Here is a 19221-nt window from a genome sequence, read left to right on the forward strand (position 1 = left end):
TTTTAATATAACTGAAATATTTTCTAAAAAAAAAACTGTTTATTAGAATTTAAGATTAGTGTAGTTATTGACATTTATATCTCCCAAAACATCAAGTTCATCTAATAGATTTACTTTTAGAGTCTACTAAATCATGAATACATAGAAAAAAAATTATTAAGTTAATTAAGCTCTTATTAACTCTCAGCCATATTGACTCTTTTTTTATAAGCTAATTTGGAAGTGTATCAGTGATATAAAAGTGGAATGAGTAGAAAATGTTATCAGTTGTGGTAAGGAGGAGATAGTCCCAACAGATACTCCTATCCCATACAACTAATTTTTATCTTATTCTAAATAAAAAATTTATATAATTAATAAATGACAAATTTATAAAATTAATAAATGACAAACAGGAGTAAAACATGTATATGAAACATATATATTGTCAAGAAATATAGTATATATAGTAGGCTGATGGGGATAAGTTTCCAAAATGTTCAAAATTGTAAAATGACTTATAAATTATAAAACTAATAAAACATAAAAAGTAAGAAAGGCTTTCTATAAAGATTAATAAAAATTCCTGAAAACCTTCAATTGTAAAAAGATATAAGATAATTAATAACTATGTCTACCAAAGAAGGGTTTTCTGCAAAAAGAAGGTAATTAATATTTTTTAAGTTTTCAGAAAATAGTAAAAAACAGTGAAAATTCAGAATTTAAATTATGTATAAAACTTGTTTTTGATCAAGGTCCCCAATAGTAGCTAAATGCCAGACGGTTCTTTGGTTGTTGTTTTTTTTCGTTTATTTACAAACAAAATTCAATATATACACACAATAATACATGAAAATCAATTATATAAATGCATGAATAGATGTTTCAACAACTTAGAAGAAGACAATTAATTGAAAAAAATAAACGTAATAATAAAAATTACAATTAAAATATTTTATCTTCATAAAAGCAAAAGAGTATATATATTGTTTTATAAAGAATATTAACATTAAAATTTTAATAACTAACAAGAGAGATAGTTCCATTTCTTGGATAACTAGTGATCGGAACAACAAATTTCTGGTATAAAACGAAAGAATATTTTTTTTACTGAAAAATAGTGAATAAGTCCAAATTTCACCAAAATGGGGAAATTTCTAACTTTTTTCTGTTGCAAATCCTTCAACTAATTTGCAACAATAAAATAGCAGAAAACTGAAAATCAACTAATATCCTCAATAACAGACCTGCATAAATCTCCTATAATCATCACTGTCAACCCCTGATTCTGCCATTCGCAGTCGCTCTTCATCATCCATTTTTTCAGCTAGAGTAGCTAAATCTACAGGTGTAAAGTAAGGGCCCTGCAGAAGAGCATTGAGGCAATGCTGAGCACACAGTGATCCCTCTTGCTAAAGAAAACAAATAGAATAGGAAAACTCAAACAATAAGCAGTGTCATAAGAAATGGCTAGTAAAAATTAAAATTGCTTACATTTATTACTAAATTCAAGCTAATTAGAGAGTGTTATTACCTTTTCATGAAATATGCAATCCATATTAGTAGAAGTAAATTTATGAATTTGGCTTGTCCCTTGAAAAGTGAGGATATGAGGAAGAAAATAAAATTGGCACTGTCATAAACACATGAAATCTATAAATTTAAGGATAATTTATCACAAGTGACTTATAATGAGAAATTGCATCATATTTCAGATTGGCGATCATAATACGACTAATAGGAATTTTAAAACAAAAAATATTAGAACAATTTTAACCAATGAACAAAGGCTGTCAAAAACGATAAAACCGATTTAGAAATAATAGTTACACTGTGACGAATGAAAAGTCTTGTCTTGTTTTGGTGTTCATGTTAGTTGCAGGTTATGTTACTTTATCAATCAACTGGGTTCTGTTACGCAGTTAAGTTGTTTTGTTGTAATGATAGTGTAATAAATTTTATTCATTTTTTGAACGAATAATATAATTTATTTGAAATTACGTTCTTTAGAGTGTTGTTAACTGGTTGAATATGTGCTCCACCTTATAAAACAATTGAAGAGGTTAGAAGTTTAGAGCTAGAAATTTTACTGACAATTATGAATTGAAGTTTATGTTATGTTGATGTTCTCTTTTAGATGTATGCATTTAGGCATTAGCTTTCTTCAACTCTTTAGAACAGAGTGAATAAAATGATTAGTGTGCTAGCTGTGCTGAAGCTAGTCAAGTTGAAAAGTCTTTTCCTTAGTGTTTAACATGAAGAAAACACCCCTGACAATTAATCGCGGTAAGCCACCTTCAGTCCGGACACCTTTATACCTCAGCTCAAAAACTAGGAGTCATTTGAATGAACGCCAATCTTACCTTTTACCCTCCTTCCAGCTAGGTCCTGAAAGGTAGGTGCTTTTATTCTTATTAAAAGGTGTTATTGTATTAGCTTTCTTGTAATCAATTAGTTTTTAGGTTAATCAGTATGTCAGAGAGTCCAGAAATATGTGAACCAAGGGAATATATACATCAACATCAGTTCACTTCTAAGGAAGTCTCGGATTGTATGTCTAACTGGTTGACTTTTTTAAAGGTAGACTTCAAAAACATGTTATGATCATAACTATGTGATAATTTTTTATAAGCAATATTCCGTTTGATAAATATTCTGATATTATTGTCTTTTATATGTCACTTGAACGAATTAAATTAATTTATTAGTAGCTTGTTAAAATGTTTCCAAGTTTAATTTCACTCCCTGATTTATTTCTTGTTTTATATGTTAGTTTCTATCCTGTAAGGTCAGATGAATTAATTGTTTTTAAAATTAAATTATTAAACTAAATGGTATTTAAAAAATATATATAATATTGTGCGTTTCTTTTCCATTTTATTCATTTCTAAGAAGTTTTTCCATTTTTGAGTTAACAATGAAGTTGCTTTAAAATTTCTGCTGTAATTACTTGTAATTGATACCTAAGCAACTTATAATAAAATATATGGCTTTAATCAGTGTTTTACCTAAACAGGAATACTGTTGATTGACATCCATAAATTTTTTATTCTTTTAATAATTACTCGACTTTTAAAGTTAATATAATTTTAAATATCTTGTAAACAGTTATAATTTGTTATATATTTTTTCGTTAACGTTTAATAAATGGATGGTAAAATTGTGTATTAAATGTTATTCTTTCCTGTTTTATCACTTAGTTTAATGTATATGTGAAGGCTAATGTATATAATGGCTAGATGGCACATTAGCTTTAATCACGCTGTTAGAAAATTTAATTTTAAACTTTAAAATATTTTATTAACCTTAAGGAATAATTTGATAGGAAAAGCTTTATTTACAAATGTTTTCATGTCTAATAGAAATTAAAATATTTACTGAGATAAAAATATCAAAAAGTAGATCGTTCTGATTTAAAGAGCTGTATAAGGAAAACATTACTAGTTACAATACTTTTTTACTGTTTGGAACATTATTTACCTGCAATGTTTTTTTTAAAGGTGTAAAAAGGTCATATAAGTTAATTTTCTCTGCTTTCATTGTAGTTATTGGTTTACACCCATTGTTCTACAAAAGATGTATTTATTACTTTTTAGGAATTTAATTAATGGAGAAGATTGTTATTTTTTTGTTGATGTCATCGAGTTATCATCTGTTCAGGTATTGCAGACTCTATGTGCCACTGGTTCTGATCTAGTTGACAGCCTGAACGCATTGAGTAATGGGACTAACATGTGTAAGACGAGGGTCGATCATTGCAAGGCAATGTGGGAACATTTAATTAATGCAACCAACACTGCGGCTTCAATAATACGTAACCAGACAATCGCTTCACTTCAAGAAGCCCACGTTGCTCCTGATATAGATTCAGACCAGGCGGAAACCAATCAGGTATCATATTTTTATGTTTTCATTATCTTCAACTTTGTAGTATACGAAATAAAATAAAATTTTGGTAGTAATTAAAAGTTTCTGCATAGTTGATAATTAAGTTTATGGTTTTTTTTAATTCTGCTCAAACAGCTCAGCTAGACAGTCGAAAGTTATTTTTCTTATGAATGTTATTTGCTAAGTTGATCATTCTAATATTATTCTTTGCATATTATTTTTACTTTAAATTTTCATGAAGTTAATGTTGTTGATTGATTGACAAGACCCCATTTTGTCGATTATAAATGGTAGTTTTTGAAAAATAAAATTATTTTGAGATTGTTTTCAATACCAAAAGTTGTAAAACACTACATAGTTTTGGTAATTGAAAAGAATATAACAGAAAATATTTTATTTATAAAAATATAACATACAAATATAAAAATACTATAGTGTTAGACAGAAAATGATATGAGTGGTATTTTCAACCTGTAGTAGTATTTCAACTTAAGACCCTATTTATGAACATTCTTAAGGAAAAGATAGATAAATATTTCATTTAAGGACTCACCTTTAGCTTTTCTATAACAAAATTATTGTTTTTCTGACACTCTTTTATGCTTTCCCTCGCTGAAGAAGAAATAGTTCCTAAGGAATTCTTACAAATAAAAGGAATGTTAAGAGAAGCTCTATAGAAAAGGGGTGGCCAACAAGTAAATTTGGGTCGATTGTCACTTGCTTGCAAAGTATGGGGTGGAATTCCATGTACCATGGACTTTAGAGCGATTGTAGATGACAACTTTCAAGCAATCTATCTTGAAAAAGAGTCTTAAAGTCGAATTTTTTAAGTAAAGCGTGTACGGAATGCTGCTATCAAAGTTGGGTTTGGAAATTTATTATCTTCATGAGCCTATGTCTCAAAAACTTAATGAGTGCATTAAAAAATAAAAAATAGTTTTGAACATATATATTACTTATTCACCCATACCTCACTGGAGTGCACATGATACTGAAACACAGTGTATAAACCTTGTATGTACCTTGTTCACATACAATGCATTTCCTTTCTTCTCCCTTAGACTAGACCTATTACAATAAGTCAATCGCGACGCACTTATAAGATGAAAAGTAGATCTTATATATAGAAAAGTTGGCCACCCCTGCTATAGAAAGTATTTCTTAGAAACATTCATAAATATTCCCATAGTTCCAACATAGTGATGGCTAGATCAATTCAGCCTTTAAATCAGTAGCAGGTTGCAACATTGTTAGTGCCTAGTACCTATCCTCTTTATTCCGGCAGAATTAATATTATTAATTTCATTGATATTGTGTTCAATAAAATCATTGGTTTGAGCTATCTTTATTTTATTAAAACTAACTGTGTGACAACAGATAAAGGATTCTAATTTTTTTATCTGTGAATGGTGGATTAAGTTGTGGAGCGACAATTGGAAACAAATCTAATTTTGTATCCACTACTATTATTGATATACTTTCTCTAGATTAGTTATAAATCTACATGGTTTAAACAAATGTGTCTATTTCTGTGTTTAAGTTTTATTTTATAAATGTTGTTATAGGCAGTCGTTTGCAGTGGTTTACTGCGGCTGTTAAATCTTCAGTACCAGTTCTGCGTGACCACTTGCGATTGGGCATACACCCAACCTAGTTGTGGGTGTGCCCTTAGCACTGGAGAGCACGAAGCTGTTGCCAGGTGCTTTGTTCCAAGGCAGCCTATGACTGCGGCTCCACCACAACGTCGTTGGTCAGAAGTAACGTCTCAAGCCGACAGGGGACCTCCTGAAGTAAGGAGATGGTCCATCCCGTGGAAGTTAGCTCTACCAACTGCTCCTGGAGGGGATCAGAGGAGTAGGTCTACTACTCCTGGTATGAAAAGTTTACTTATTTTTATATCATTTAATTTAAAATAGTCTACATATAATTTATTTACATGATAATTATTTGACCCTCACTTGAGACCAGATTATTATGAAATAGGATATTATTTTAGAAACAATTTTAGATTTTTGGATAAATAGTTTTAAAATTTTATAGTAACTTAAGGTTAAATGTCCATGGAGAAAGTAAAAAACAATCCACGATAAAAGACCTAGAAGAAAAAAAGAAAGGCACATGATTCTACAACTTTGATCATATTCATATACAATACCTGGCTCATTTCAGTTGATGTTTACTCTTTGAATATGGTGATTAAAATATTTTTCAATGTTCCTATTTTTTAGACTGTTTTTTCATGCCTGAATTTTTATACTTATACTTAGTGTGTTTAGGAAACTGAGGAAATTTTTACTTTCAAATAATGATACATGGAATATATAATAAAGGGAAGTACTGCGATTTTGCAAAATTTTGTGTTCAAGTTTTTGATGGTAATACACTTTTTGAGGTACCTTGAATCCAAATAATCAAGTCTTGCAAAATGGTTTATGTGTTTTAACAGCCAAGCTCAAAAATGAAAAGTTGTACAAAACTGAAATTACATATTTAGGGGATATGTTTGCGTAGTAGAATGTTATAGCAACTTTTTCGTCACAATCCAACAAACCAAATTTCCACTTTTTTAGGATTTTCTTAAAAACGGCTCTAAAAATTTTGTAAAACTCAGTAAATCAATATAAAATTAAGTGATGTTTAATATCTAAAAGGTTTCAAATCATCATTGAAATGGTCTGACAGGGCTTAAATGATAAATTAAAAGAAAAAATTCCTCTAAAGTACTCTTAATTTTTCGTATTTGAAATAAATAACCAGTTCTCATTCATAATGGATTCAGTGTTCAATTCATAAACAATGAATAAATACAAAATATTATAGAATTAGATAAGTATTTAAAGGAAAAATATTGATCGGAGTTTGAATCCGATCTCAATCGTATGAACACTGCTTCATTATCTTTTGTTAAATTGATTGTTGTATTTTTGAAAGCAACAAAATTTATATCTGTTACTTTCATCTTAAAAAACCCTACAATTAGAATTTTTATAGTAAATGAAAGTTTTGTGATACCCCACCACTTAAGATTTTTTTTTCTTATGTAAAAATGTATTTTATTTAAACAATACATTTTAAAATTTTACTTTAAATTTTAAGTACTCCTTTGGCTGAATATTTCTAGGTTTTTTTATTGAGTCGATGGAGGAGACTCCATACTTAGAACAGTTTTCACAATTTTTTTATTTATGGTTTTGATATAAACTCTTTAATTTTTAGGTTTCATAATCCAATGAGTACATTTTTAAAGGAATTTAATTTTTTGAATACATAAGTATTAATAGAAAGTAATTTTAAAAAATACTACCTTTTCTTTTCTTATTAATTTATTGTTGTTAGGATATATGATTTGTTACTGTCTACCGTAGATGCTGTTTGGCATACAGCATTGGCCAACCAAGATGACCTCCAAGATGTCATATCTTTACTCTCTTGCCAACCTGCCAACGTTAATCCTCCGCACACACCAGGTATTTATTTATATGATAATTACTATTCATCTGTTTTAATGAGAATTCTTATAATAATAGTAATAATAATAATGAGGGCCTAAGGCACCCAAAGGTTCGATGCCGATACCACTAATCGCTCTCTACACACATCCTTCCAGTGATGTCCCTCCTTAACCAATTCTACTAAATCAGTTTTAACGCAATCCTCCCATCTACATTGTGGTCTACCCCTTGGATGTTTATCTGTATAGAAGGCTCAAGGTAAGCAGTTTCGAAATTGAAAAATAACAAGAATTTCCCGCTTTCAACCTCGCTTTTATTTCCTCATCAGTTTCATTTTTTCTAGTTACCATAGAACCTAAATGCTTAAACCTATCTATCTGTTCAAACGTATTTCTTCCTATATCTATATCACCGAAATTGCTCGTGTTTCTACTGTTAACTATGTATTTTGTTTTATCCATAATTATTTCAAGATCTAGTTTCTTACTGGAGTTTATTAACGCGGTTGTATTTAATTCTATAGTTTCCTTGTCCTCACCCAATGATACTAAATCATCTGCAAACCCCCAAGCACCGGTAGGGGATTCTTACACTTGAAATAATTTTAAAGTTATGGATAAATTTCAAAGCTTCTTTTTCCAATTACAGGTTCTTTGTTTTTAGTTTTATTTTTTTATAGGGGTAGTTCTGACACGTCCGGAAGGCCATGGACTTGACAACTCTGGCAAGATTATTTCTCACAGGGGGAGTTGGTGAGTTGAAGCATTATTAACTCATCAACAACAAATTATAAACTCGGTTTGAAGATTTCTGATGTTAAATAATATCTGAACTGGTACAGGTGGGGAGATAGTGATGAATTAGATGTGAACACTCTCACTTCTAGGAAAAGCAGTTCTTCGACTGATTCATCCTCTTGCTACTCCCACATGTGTCATTCAAGTTCTGATGTAAGTAAATTTTTATAAACATAAATATTTTTATAGTATATTTAAAATAAGGAACTATAGTAGCCACCGTGAAATAAGGTTGGTCTGAAAAATTATGGCCTTGCTAGCTGTCACTCCATAATCTATCTCATTATTAACTGATAAATGATTAAAAAATTTGTATTGGTCATTTCATAGTTTGAAATAATAAAATAAAGATTGCTTAAACCAAATAATAGTGACAAAAGTTCAGTTGTAATGAAAATAAAACTTTTAAAAAAAAATTGAATAGACATACAATGTCTTTAAATTTATTAATATATTGATGTAGCTGGCAAAAGGGTGTTTGCAGTCAAAACCCCATTTTCTGGAGATCAAATTTTATTGAATTAATAGATTTTATAATGAAGAGTAGATAGTTGACCATGGATAATATAAATGAGGAGAAGATGACGGGGGCGTGGTCAGTGAAAAGTTATATTTATTAGTGCCTATGTTTTGGCCAGAATTTCAAGCCTTCATCAGGGCTAAGAACAAAAAACAAAATAACAACCATAATGAATAAGAGGAATTACAGAATAAGAAAACAACTAACATTATAGATACAAAATAATATTGAAAGAGGTGAATAGTCGTAAGTATTATAAGAAGATTAACTAAGAGGAAAGAACATATAAATGTAAAAATCTAGTTAGTAAATATATGTACAAAATGAATGTTATTTTTATTTATTTTCATCACTTTATTTTGAATAATTTTCATTTTGTACACATATTTACTAACTATATTTTCACATTTATTTTATTATTTTTTCTTTCCTCTTAGTTAATTTTATTATTACTTTCTTCAAACAGCCTTTATCTTCTTATTGTAGTTACGACTATTCACCTCTTTCAATACCATTTTGTATCTATAATGTTTTCTTATTTTCTAATAATTCTGTTATCCCTCTCATTCATTATGGTTGTTATCTTGTTTTTTGTCCTTAGCCCTGATGAAGGCTTGGAATTCTGGCCGAAAAAACTTTAGTACTAATAAATAAGTTTTTTCTTTTTTGTGTTCTTCACTGACTTTCCCCTCCTCCCCCCCCCAATCATCTTCCCCTCATATAATATATTTTATGTATTACCTCAATCAATTGCATTTTTTTTTTATTATTTTATTTGTATTTATGTATAATTTCTTTTTACATTCTTCAATGATTTTAGGAATTGTCTCACAGAGGTCAGTATTCTATGTGGAGCGGTAATGATTTACCTTTCATAAAACTCCCAGAATCTTCAGAACACAATGACAATTAAGTATGTTCAGATAAAAAAAATCCTTTATAGTCAGCACAAATCCAATATTTAAATGGTTACAGTCAGTTTTAAAAAAACAGATGTACACGAAATGGATTTTAAAAATATTTTAAAGTAAAAAAAAAAAAGTGAAATTAATGAATAACCTTAACTATTATTTAGTTGATCAAGTGTAAGTACTATTGAGATAGTAGCGACACTATAATAAATTTTCTTACAGTTTTATAAAATTTTATCATCAAATTGCCAATTTGGGCTGGATCCAATGTTGGCAAGTAAGTACTTTTTAGGTACTCTAAAAAAAAAATTCAATTCCTGTAGAAAAATTATACAGGTAAAAAATTTTTAGCTTTTGACTATCCTAAATAAAAATTTGATCTTGATAAAATAATGCAAAAAATTTAGAAATGTTTTTCTTATATATTTATCAATTTATTTTGTCTCGTTTAGATTTGAGAAATCATTCTATTGATTTTTAGATTTTATACAGCCAAAGACAACAAGAATTGTTTATTATTTATTAAATTTGTTTATGACAGAATCCATTGGATCACACTTTGGTCTATCTACTCATTTTAAAAAGATTTAAATGTTTATATCTCTTTTTTTATAACAAATTTTACCATCGATTACTTGATATCAATTGACCTAATAACCTGGTGTCTAATCTATTTAGCAATTTATTTCTAAAATAATACAGATAGTATGAAAGTATTATTCAGTTTATCATAACTAAATTTATTTTTTGATAACTTTCAATATATTTTACTGTTTTTTCTCTGATAAGAAATATCTAGGTTTAAAAAACTGCTAAATTTAAAAAAAAAAAAAAATTAGTTACCTAGAATCTCTATAATTTGTATTTCAATGATCTAGGAAATAAATATAAGCTATCAAAATATTTAGCTTATTGGAATTATGAAATATCACGAGTGAAAAAATAAATAAATAAAAAAACTTCTTAAACCTTACTTTTTTTTTTTGTTTGTTTTACTATTATGTTTAATCTTTCCCAATGGGAAGATTAAAGACTTATTTAGACTGACAGTATAAAATAATTTTATTAATGGCGAGGAAGTTTAAAATAGATTCCTAATAAGTTTTAAAAGATAATTATTTTTTAAAATGGGCCCACAATATATCAAAAGACATTTTTCTTAATGAATTAGAAATCAACTTATAGTTTTAATAATATTTATGAGGCTATGGAGGCCATATTCGTTTGTTGCCTTTCATGCAGGTTAACTATATATTTATGACATTTGTTTGAACAATAAAATTGGTTAAAGTATCATAAAATAGTGGAAAAATAAACATGATTCTTTAAATGTTACAAATATATAATAGTTCCACTGGTGAAGTACCATTATAATGATCCAATTAATCTATAGAAATCTTGGACTTATATTAAACTGGTATAAAATTAATTAGAAATATAATTCTAAAATTGTAGATAGGTACTGTATTTCCAAACTGACAACGACCTATTTGACCAATGAAGTGAGGTACATTTGTAGAAACAATAGGTGATCAAATTTGATCTGAAGTTTCCAGATTTTTATATAGACTTGATAGTAGAGTTTTGTATCAAGAAAAGCAAATGTTCTGTCGTACTGTTCGAAAACATAAATCATTCATTATTTATGTGAAACTATATCATAAATTAAATATGGTAATGGTAAATGTTTCAAATATTTCACTGATCAATGTAATTTTTTTTTCTTCATTCAAATATTCTATGTGTATGTATGTAAAATCGTTAAGTAGATATTCACTTGGTGTATAACTTGTCTATTATCTGTAATTGAAGTTTCTTATTAATTTTTCACCATCAATTAGCACTGTTGTATCAAGACAGTCCAGATATATTCTGTGAGGAATATAGAATTATTTAATTTTACATAGTTTAAAATCTTGAAAACTAGATTTACAAAGTAATCACATATAACTACCACTTTCATATTTAACATCACACGGAGTTACTCATTAAACAAAGATCTGATAATCATGTAGGCATTGAATTGCTTTTTGTTATTATTTAAATTCAATTAAATTAAAAGAACTTTGTTATGAATATAATGTTGTATTTATTATTTTGATTTAATATTAAGCCAGTTTTGAAATTCTCTTCAAATTATTTTTAAAACTTGGCTTAAACTTTTATATTTCACATTGCCAAACTTATTACTTTTACTTCAGTACATTTTAGAAATTTATTTATGAAATTCATGTTTTCATAATTGTTTATTATACCGAGTTTTTAAAAAATGAAAATGACAATCTCAATGCATGTTTAACTTTAAACAATAGGCCTGTTCTATGTTATGAATAGTACCTTCCATTGTTAGTAATTTCTAAGTGTTTCTGTAATTAAATGTTCTGTCGCTGAGAGCTTGATAAAAACATAATGAATGTTAGCTATATCAATGTTCTTCTTAATCCAAATGAAGAAAAAAAAGTAAAAAAATAATGTTATCATGTATGTTACCTAAAACAAATATATTCTGTGTTGCTCTCTTTTACAGCTTAATTGAAGAGAACTTAAAATTATAAATAGATGACAAGTTTTGGAGAAAAAAAGTTTAAATGTTTTAAAATGACTTTCCACTTTATAAGTAGCTGATATGCACGATACTGTTTTTAAAGTGTAGAGTATAAAGACTCAAATTGAGTTCCTAATTTTCTGTTTTAGTATCTCTTTTGAAAGTTAATAATTTTTATTTTATTGCATAACATTTTTTTTTCCATTGTGTTTATTATTTATAAGATTTCTTTGTTTTTCAATAAAATGTTTAAAATTCTTTCATAATAATTTTCATATTTAAATAGTGTTGAAGGTTTTATAAAACTATAGATGAAAACACAGTTTAAAATGTAAGTTTAATGTTGAAATTATATATATATAATTAACTGTATCATTTCAAATTATGAAGGTGGTCAGGGGTGCAGTCAAAGGAGAGGAAAATTAGTAAACAACTATTTATTTTCTGACATTTTACCCCACTTAGCAGAGCTTTATCAGGGCTAAAAAGATACAAAAACAATTAAAAATATTTTGACTTTGTAAGATACAAAAAGGTAAATTAAGGTAGGGTTAAAATTATGCAAAAATAAGTGAAAAGAAAATTATATACAAATGAAAGAAAAGAAGAAATAAAATAGTATTAATATAAAATGAACATCGATAAGAATATAAAAAAATTATGCTAACTATAAGATTAAAAATAAACAGGAGACGTAATCACATGTAAAAAAATAAAAGTAGACATGAGAAAACAAAATTTAACACACTAAAAGATGTAAAACAAAGAAGTAAGTTGGGATTAAATAAACATAATCGAGAAAGGACAAGTAAAAATAAAATTAATAATAATAATAAATGAGTAAAGAACAAATGAGGACCACCCACCTGCTCAAGTTAAGACCTTTCGAGACAGACAGAAAATCAGAAGTATACATGAGTGGAGAAGAGGTGACCGTTAACAGTTTTATTTCCATTTCAAATATGTCGCTTTTCACTTATTTTTACATTATTTTAACCCTACCTTTATTTACTTTTTTGTATCTTACTATATCAAAATATTTTTAGTTTTTTTTGTATCTTTCTAGTCCTAATGAAGCTCTGCAAGAGAGGAGAAACGTCGGAAAATAAATAGTTGTTAACTATTTTTGTTCTCTTTTGACCGTACCCCTGACCATCTTCATAATTAATGTTGAAATATTTAAGAGATATATATAAATATACTTTCTTGCGCTCATTAACATGGACTCAAGAGAAAAGTGATTAAAAATTACCACTTGCTTTTTGATTCTTCAGTTATACAAGTAAAGTATAAATTTACTTCTTAAATAGAAACAGATAACCTTACGATTTGATTGCTTTCTTATATGTGTAATTTAAATCGACTGAGACATATTTTCGAACTGTCGATAAACATTTTTTTTAGTTGGGAACAGCAGGTCTGTGTCTCATTTTCCAAGTTTATAAAATTTAATTTTGTTCTTTTTTTTTTTTATATCTTCTTTAAGTGCTATTATTCTTCAACTTAAACATATAGCTTTATGAACAACTTTTTGTAATAAATTTGTGTACCTCCCACTAAAGTTAAGCAATAAAAAAAAATTTGTCATGCCGTTTGTACTTTATACAACCCTTACTGTATTTATTATTTAAGATTGTTGGCGAAAATACTATCAGTTTTGGACCATATGAGAAGAAGGTAGTCATGGGTGCAGTCAGTAGTGATACATATATAAGTAAACTTATTTATTTATACTGTTGTTTGGGACTGAATTACAGCCCATCAGGGCTGAAAACAAATAGGGAGATAATAACCATAACTCACACAAAACATTATATATTTTAAATATTTGTTTTATATTATTCTTAGCTTAGCAATATTATAATTTATCTTCTTATAGTATCATCCACTATCTACTTAAATTTCTTGTTATACTGTTTCTTAGTTTGATATATATATTTTTTTTTTGTATTTATCTTTGTTATTTCACTTTTGGTTTTGAACCCCAATGGACTTAAATGTTACTATGAATAAATATGTTTTACTTATTAGAGTATCATTACTAACCATGCACCCGACCATCTTCTCATATTGAATCTACAATAAATATTATACACCTCTTCAGGCTTTACAATAACCGGATTTTTAGAACAGAAGCACTCATCATTAAAGTCAATATTTTGGTGATAAAATATTTATTTGTAATAAAAATAACAGGTTGTCAATTTAAACGTTACGAAATTCTTAAAAGTAACACGAAATAAAAACATGAACATTATTCTATTTTAACATCAAAAATAATTTAATTTCCTTGTATGGTTTTATAGTCATGGTTTGTTATCACATTAATTATATTAAAATATAAGGCACGCTGATAGAGTTAACAGTATTAAAATGAACATTGGAATGAAAATGTAGAATTCTTACTAATTCTATCTAATAATAATAAATACGTTTCATTAATAACATTAGTAATTACATGTAAGTTGCTATACATTAGTGGCCATCTAGTGTAGTCTTAAGTTATTAACTACTCTAACATAAGAACATATTCCTAAGGAATAAAACATATAATTTACACTATATATATATTTAAATTTAAAAATAATTAAAAAAGAAGGTATATTTCCCGTCCACTAGATACTGTGTACAAAAATATATTTAAAGATCAAGACATTTAAAACAGACACTTTCCATATACAGATCTGAATCATGGTAAACATTACTTGTATTTACATTATTTTTTAGATAAACAATATTTTTATCGTTAAATAAGTAGATAAATCAAATTTATAACAGTAACTTCATATACTTATTTAAAAGAATATTTACATGGTATAACTATTTACAGATTTGTTTTTTATCGTAAGCATTAAAAGAAAAAAAATAATAAATAAATAAAAATAATGTTTTGTTTCCAAAAGGAAGACAAATAGAAATTTTTTTAACAAATCTTTCTTCGTTGCGGAGCCATTCGTTTTCAATTACAAGCCATGGCACTTATATTGTGTCAGTCTCAGATTCAGAAAACTATTTACAAAGTCACTTAGGGCCTAGACTTCATTCTTCCTCACCGTAATCAATTTCTGTTTCGTCTAAAAGAGATTCCTCTGGCTCCGGACACTTCAAACACCTGAAGCAAAATTTAAAAGTTCGGTACCAATGAAGGATTGTTCAAAATGCATCAAACATCATATCAATAAATGTAAATATAATAATAGGTTATTATTAAATTTCAAACGAAACCTTAAAACCTCATTACATGGTCAATATTGAATTCCATTAATATATTGACAGACTGAGGGGTATATTGTAACAATTTTGACATTCCACACCAAAGATTGCCGAAGACTGATGGCTCAATATAACCTTACACATACTATTACTAAAATGATACTACTATAATAATACTGAATTTTTTTTTATAGTAAAAATCAAATAATTTTGTTTTCAGCAAATTTTATTGTTACAAATAAAGATGATACATCACTTGTAAACACATGTATTTATGTCACTTTTTCCCCCCTTCTTCACTTACTCAAGTCTTAATTTTAGAATAGAATACTTTTATTTTAGTAACAAATAAATATGGTTAATAAACATATAAATAAATTTTGTTCAAATAGAGTAGTAATTCCCAATTCATAGAAGGATCACTAAGCCAAAAATTGGCCTTGTGTGGACCATCCATACCAAAGGTGACGAAGCGGATTCTCCAGCACATTCTGAGGTATTGAAAATTTACCTGTTAAGATCTCACTAATACAAAAACCTTAGAAAAGCTAAGAAATAAAACAGTTCTAACAATAAATATGTGTTACAAGTTACTGCTGTGGCCAATCTATGATCCACTAATAGAGGCTCATATTCCATCCCTGCATTAATGCAATTAAAACATATAGCAGTAATATCATTACATTAGTACAAGTAGTATAGTTGGTGTAGTTATCTATTCCACAGGGGTTATGGCTTGCATACATGAAAATAGTTTTCTTTTTCATTAAAATAAAAAAATACTACAAAAATAAATAATTTTTTGTAGTATTCAATATTAAGGAAAACAACTTCTTGTGAACCACATAACTTTGACTTTCAAGGCGTTGAAATACGATATAAAAATTTAGAATATGTTTAGAAGCCATAACAATATCTGAAAATTATAGTAATGTACAATTATAAATCACACAGGAAAGTTTTATGTAACATATGCCAAACTTCTAGATAAATTTAACAAACAAGAAACTCAACCTCCATTTTTCAAACAAAATAGTTAAATAAGAAATTCAACAGTATGCACTGATAAGTAGTAGAAGTCTCATTGTGAACCAAGTTGATAAAAGTAAAATATAGTTTAAAAAATACAATTCCACATACTGTGTTTTTAAAGGAAATAAAAATAAAGTAACTTAAAATTTGATTTTAATTCAGTTAAAGAAATAATAAATTTTGCCCAAATTAAAAAAATTATTTATATAACTTTAACAGTAATATAAGTTTTTAAAAGTAAAATGTCAAATTATATATTGTAGATACTCCTATAAAAGCTCAGAGGAAAAAATTACTACAGTAAAAAAATAAATAAATCTGGAAACATGCAGAATTTTAAATAAATTACTAAGAATACTTTCAATGAAATGAGAAGTTATAGACGGAGCTCTGCTCTTATTTACATCATGACAGCAACACTCCATTTCTAATTTCTTATAAACCAACCAAATTGCTAGTGCTGAAGAATTTATCCAATTGACAATACCTGCTACCACTAATCAGTTTACAAACTAGTATAAAAATAACTTAAATTTAATAAATTGTTTAGGTACCAGGAGGATAATATTTTCCATTTAGCATCTCATGAATTCACCCTCGGTCTGCCATATTCTTGTTAAGGAACTATACTTAAGTATTTATACGTATTTTTCACATTACCTGCTTTCATTTATTCCGTAGTTTATACAATTTTCTCCAATGCATTCGCAACAACCATCATGAAACCAACGATAGCTGACTGCACCCATTGATTGACAAGATCCTTTGCACTTATTCCATGGCATACATTGGCTTAAATATGCAACAGAACAGTTCAATGTTATCATCATATCTTTCCTTGGATCGACCTCTTGCTCCACATTTTCTAAAATAATTAGAAAAAAATTCACAATAAATCTATAAGCTGCCAATAAAAATAAAATCTTGTTTAAATAATGGATACTTCAAATGAAAGGTATTCAAATTTAAGAAATGAATTTATAATATTAACCTAGATGATAAAGTATTTAGTATCTAGTCATACGTTTCATTTCAGTTTTATATATAGAATTGGATTAAGTAACTTTTAACAGCCTAATTAACTGAGAAATATAATTTAATTAAAAATTAAATTTACACTAAGTTGGTACTAAAAAGACAATATGAGAAACAAGGGTTGTGACGGTTGAAAACAAAAAGTAAAAAAACCATCATTGAAACAAACAAAAGTAGCTTCTACAAAAACAAGAAAACAGATTCAACTTGATATCTGTTGAATAAAAAACTACCCACCAGTATTTGGCATATACATGGAAGAAAATAGCATATAATTTAAAAATACTAACTATTATAACATAATTACTATTATGTTCCCCTTAAATAAACTATCTAAAAGTGGCGGCTTTAGTGTTATTAACAATGCCACTGAAAACATTCAAAACTACCTGATACAGTCCAAATAATTAATCACTTTAACTTCACTTCAAAATGGTTTAAAGTCATACTTATTAAAATATGCTATTTTCAATATCAGAAATTGAAGCACCAGCTTATCTCCAAGATAACAAGGAATCAAAAGGGTTTATTTCAAGTGCATATATTTTTAATAATGTTTGTTTAGATCTTAAAAGGTTGTTGGCTTTCATAGTAGAACCATTTTAATATACAGCTATAATTTGTTATGTTATCTTTAACCATTTTAACTAAAGTAACATAACTTGTGTCAGCAAGCTAGCACAATTTAAGATTTGAAATACTTTTTTTTTTAATTATTACCTCGTGATAGCTAAAGTCGTAAATCAAAAATATATTTTCTCTACAAAGTAGTAAGCAGATTAATTTAGCTGTTCTATCCATACAGTATGTCAATTTTTAACACTAAAATAATGTTTAAAGACATGATTATAGGATATTAATAGAACATAAATCTACATACTAGTACGATACTTGATAGTTTTATCTAAACGTGGATGATAGAGGGAGGTGTCAATATCAACAGGAAAATTGAATGTAATCCAACGCTGCTGAGCATCAGCTTCCGATGTGAGGACTTGAAATAGATTTGGTATAGCTTCAGGAAGATCTTCAACATGGCTTTTACTGCTCAACGCACTGACAGTGTGATTCGGTTTAGGGCACATATCTAAAAAACATAATTGATTCTATTATAATCAGTTATCAGTAATTAAGCAATTTTAACATATATTTATCTTACCAACACATGAACAGCATTCACTATACAAATGACTCAAGCAGCTGAAGCATTCCTTACAACAAGAACAGTTCTTCAAATCACACTTACAAGACTGTGTAATCATGCATTTGCTCACAATGCTAGCACAAACAGCTTCGTTACAGCATTCACTCATTTGTGTAAGTAGAAAAATGGTAAATACCGCAGATGTTAACGCCAATATCACAGGGAAAGAGCGCATTTTTCTCCCGTTCTATAAAATGACACTAAATCAATGATCAATTCCAGTCACAAAAAGTGGTTGCTTTATCTAGGAATTCCTCTATTTCTCCCAAACTAATGACATCCAATCTTCGAAGGAGTCTTAAAAAAAAACTCCGGAATGCAACACTTACACTTCCGTGCCTCAGTGATTTAATGCACTTTTTTTATTTTGTACCTCAGGTAAATAACCCCCTCCACTTTCCTTAAAAGCTTCTAAATCGTCAACTTCTGGAACCGAACTTAATTTAAATTTTGAATTAGCGGTTTAAAAGTTTAATAAATAAATGGGGACATAACAAATACGACATCCCTTAAATAGTTACTATTAGATTAGTAAGCAACAGTGTTTTCTATTTTGATAACGATTTGTAATATAATATTATATCTTTGCGAATAGAAGTTATGAAAATATTGTACTGATAAGAAAAAATAACTAGATAAATGTAA

General features: G+C 27.8%; 3 protein-coding genes across 5 annotated transcripts in view; 1 reads left to right on the plus strand and 2 right to left on the minus strand.

The window, feature by feature from the left end:
• The window catches only part of LOC106688390 (ataxin-3), a 15259-nt gene extending 13424 nt beyond the window's left edge, over positions 1 to 1835 (minus strand). Inside the window, exons 1-2 of one of the 3 annotated variants that reach the window (XM_067053466.1) lie at positions 1514 to 1835; positions 1227 to 1391 (exon numbers count right to left, since the gene is read on the minus strand). In XM_067053466.1, the coding sequence (XP_066909567.1) occupies positions 1227 to 1391; positions 1514 to 1537 (189 nt within the window). In that variant the 5' untranslated portion in view covers positions 1538 to 1835. The remainder of the gene's footprint in view (positions 1 to 1226; positions 1392 to 1513) is intronic. The other 2 variants (XM_014432816.3, XM_014432817.3) reach the window with 2 other exon arrangements.
• Positions 1836 to 1885: 50 nt separating this feature from the next.
• On the plus strand, positions 1886 to 13111 carry LOC106688391 (uncharacterized). The gene is made up of 9 exons (XM_014432818.3): positions 1886 to 2041; positions 2117 to 2374; positions 2442 to 2559; positions 3640 to 3870; positions 5433 to 5739; positions 7233 to 7334; positions 7999 to 8071; positions 8161 to 8269; positions 9457 to 13111. The coding sequence occupies exons 2-9, from the start codon at positions 2235 to 2237 to the stop codon at positions 9547 to 9549; spliced, it is 1173 nt and encodes a 390-aa protein (XP_014288304.1). The 5' UTR covers positions 1886 to 2041; positions 2117 to 2234; the 3' UTR covers positions 9550 to 13111.
• A 394-nt stretch (positions 13112 to 13505) lies between these two features.
• Positions 13506 to 19070, minus strand: LOC106688394 (protein twisted gastrulation). Its single transcript, XM_014432823.3, has 4 exons — positions 18532 to 19070; positions 18253 to 18459; positions 16998 to 17202; positions 13506 to 15204 (listed from the first exon to the last, which is right to left on the minus strand). Exons 1-4 carry the CDS (start codon positions 18749 to 18751, stop codon positions 15132 to 15134), a joined length of 705 nt encoding a protein of 234 aa, XP_014288309.1. The 5' UTR covers positions 18752 to 19070; the 3' UTR covers positions 13506 to 15131.
• Between the last annotated feature and the right edge of the window lie 151 nt (positions 19071 to 19221).

Source organism: Halyomorpha halys, unplaced genomic scaffold (assembly GCF_000696795.3).
Source record: "Halyomorpha halys isolate HHAL.00 unplaced genomic scaffold, Hhal_1.1 Scaffold1123.1, whole genome shotgun sequence".
In the NCBI taxonomy this organism is placed as follows: domain Eukaryota; kingdom Metazoa; phylum Arthropoda; class Insecta; order Hemiptera; family Pentatomidae; genus Halyomorpha; species Halyomorpha halys.

Coding starts and splice junctions, on each gene's coding strand:
- LOC106688391 (XM_014432818.3), top strand. CDS start 2,235: ATGAAGAAAACACCCCTGACAATTAATCGCGGTAAGCCACCTTCAGTC. Junction 2,560..3,639: donor ACTGGTTGACTTTTTTAAAG/GTAGACTTCAAA, acceptor TCATCTGTTCAG/GTATTGCAGACTCTATGTGC. Junction 8,072..8,160: donor ATTTCTCACAGGGGGAGTTG/GTGAGTTGAAGC, acceptor GAACTGGTACAG/GTGGGGAGATAGTGATGAAT.
- LOC106688394 (XM_014432823.3), bottom strand. CDS start 18,751: ATGCGCTCTTTCCCTGTGATATTGGCGTTAACATCTGCGGTATTTACC. Junction 18,460..18,531: donor TGAATGCTGTTCATGTGTTG/GTAAGATAAATA, acceptor TATGTTTTTTAG/ATATGTGCCCTAAACCGAAT. Junction 15,205..16,997: donor TACGGAATAAATGAAAGCAG/GTAATGTGAAAA, acceptor ATTTTGCTTCAG/GTGTTTGAAGTGTCCGGAGC.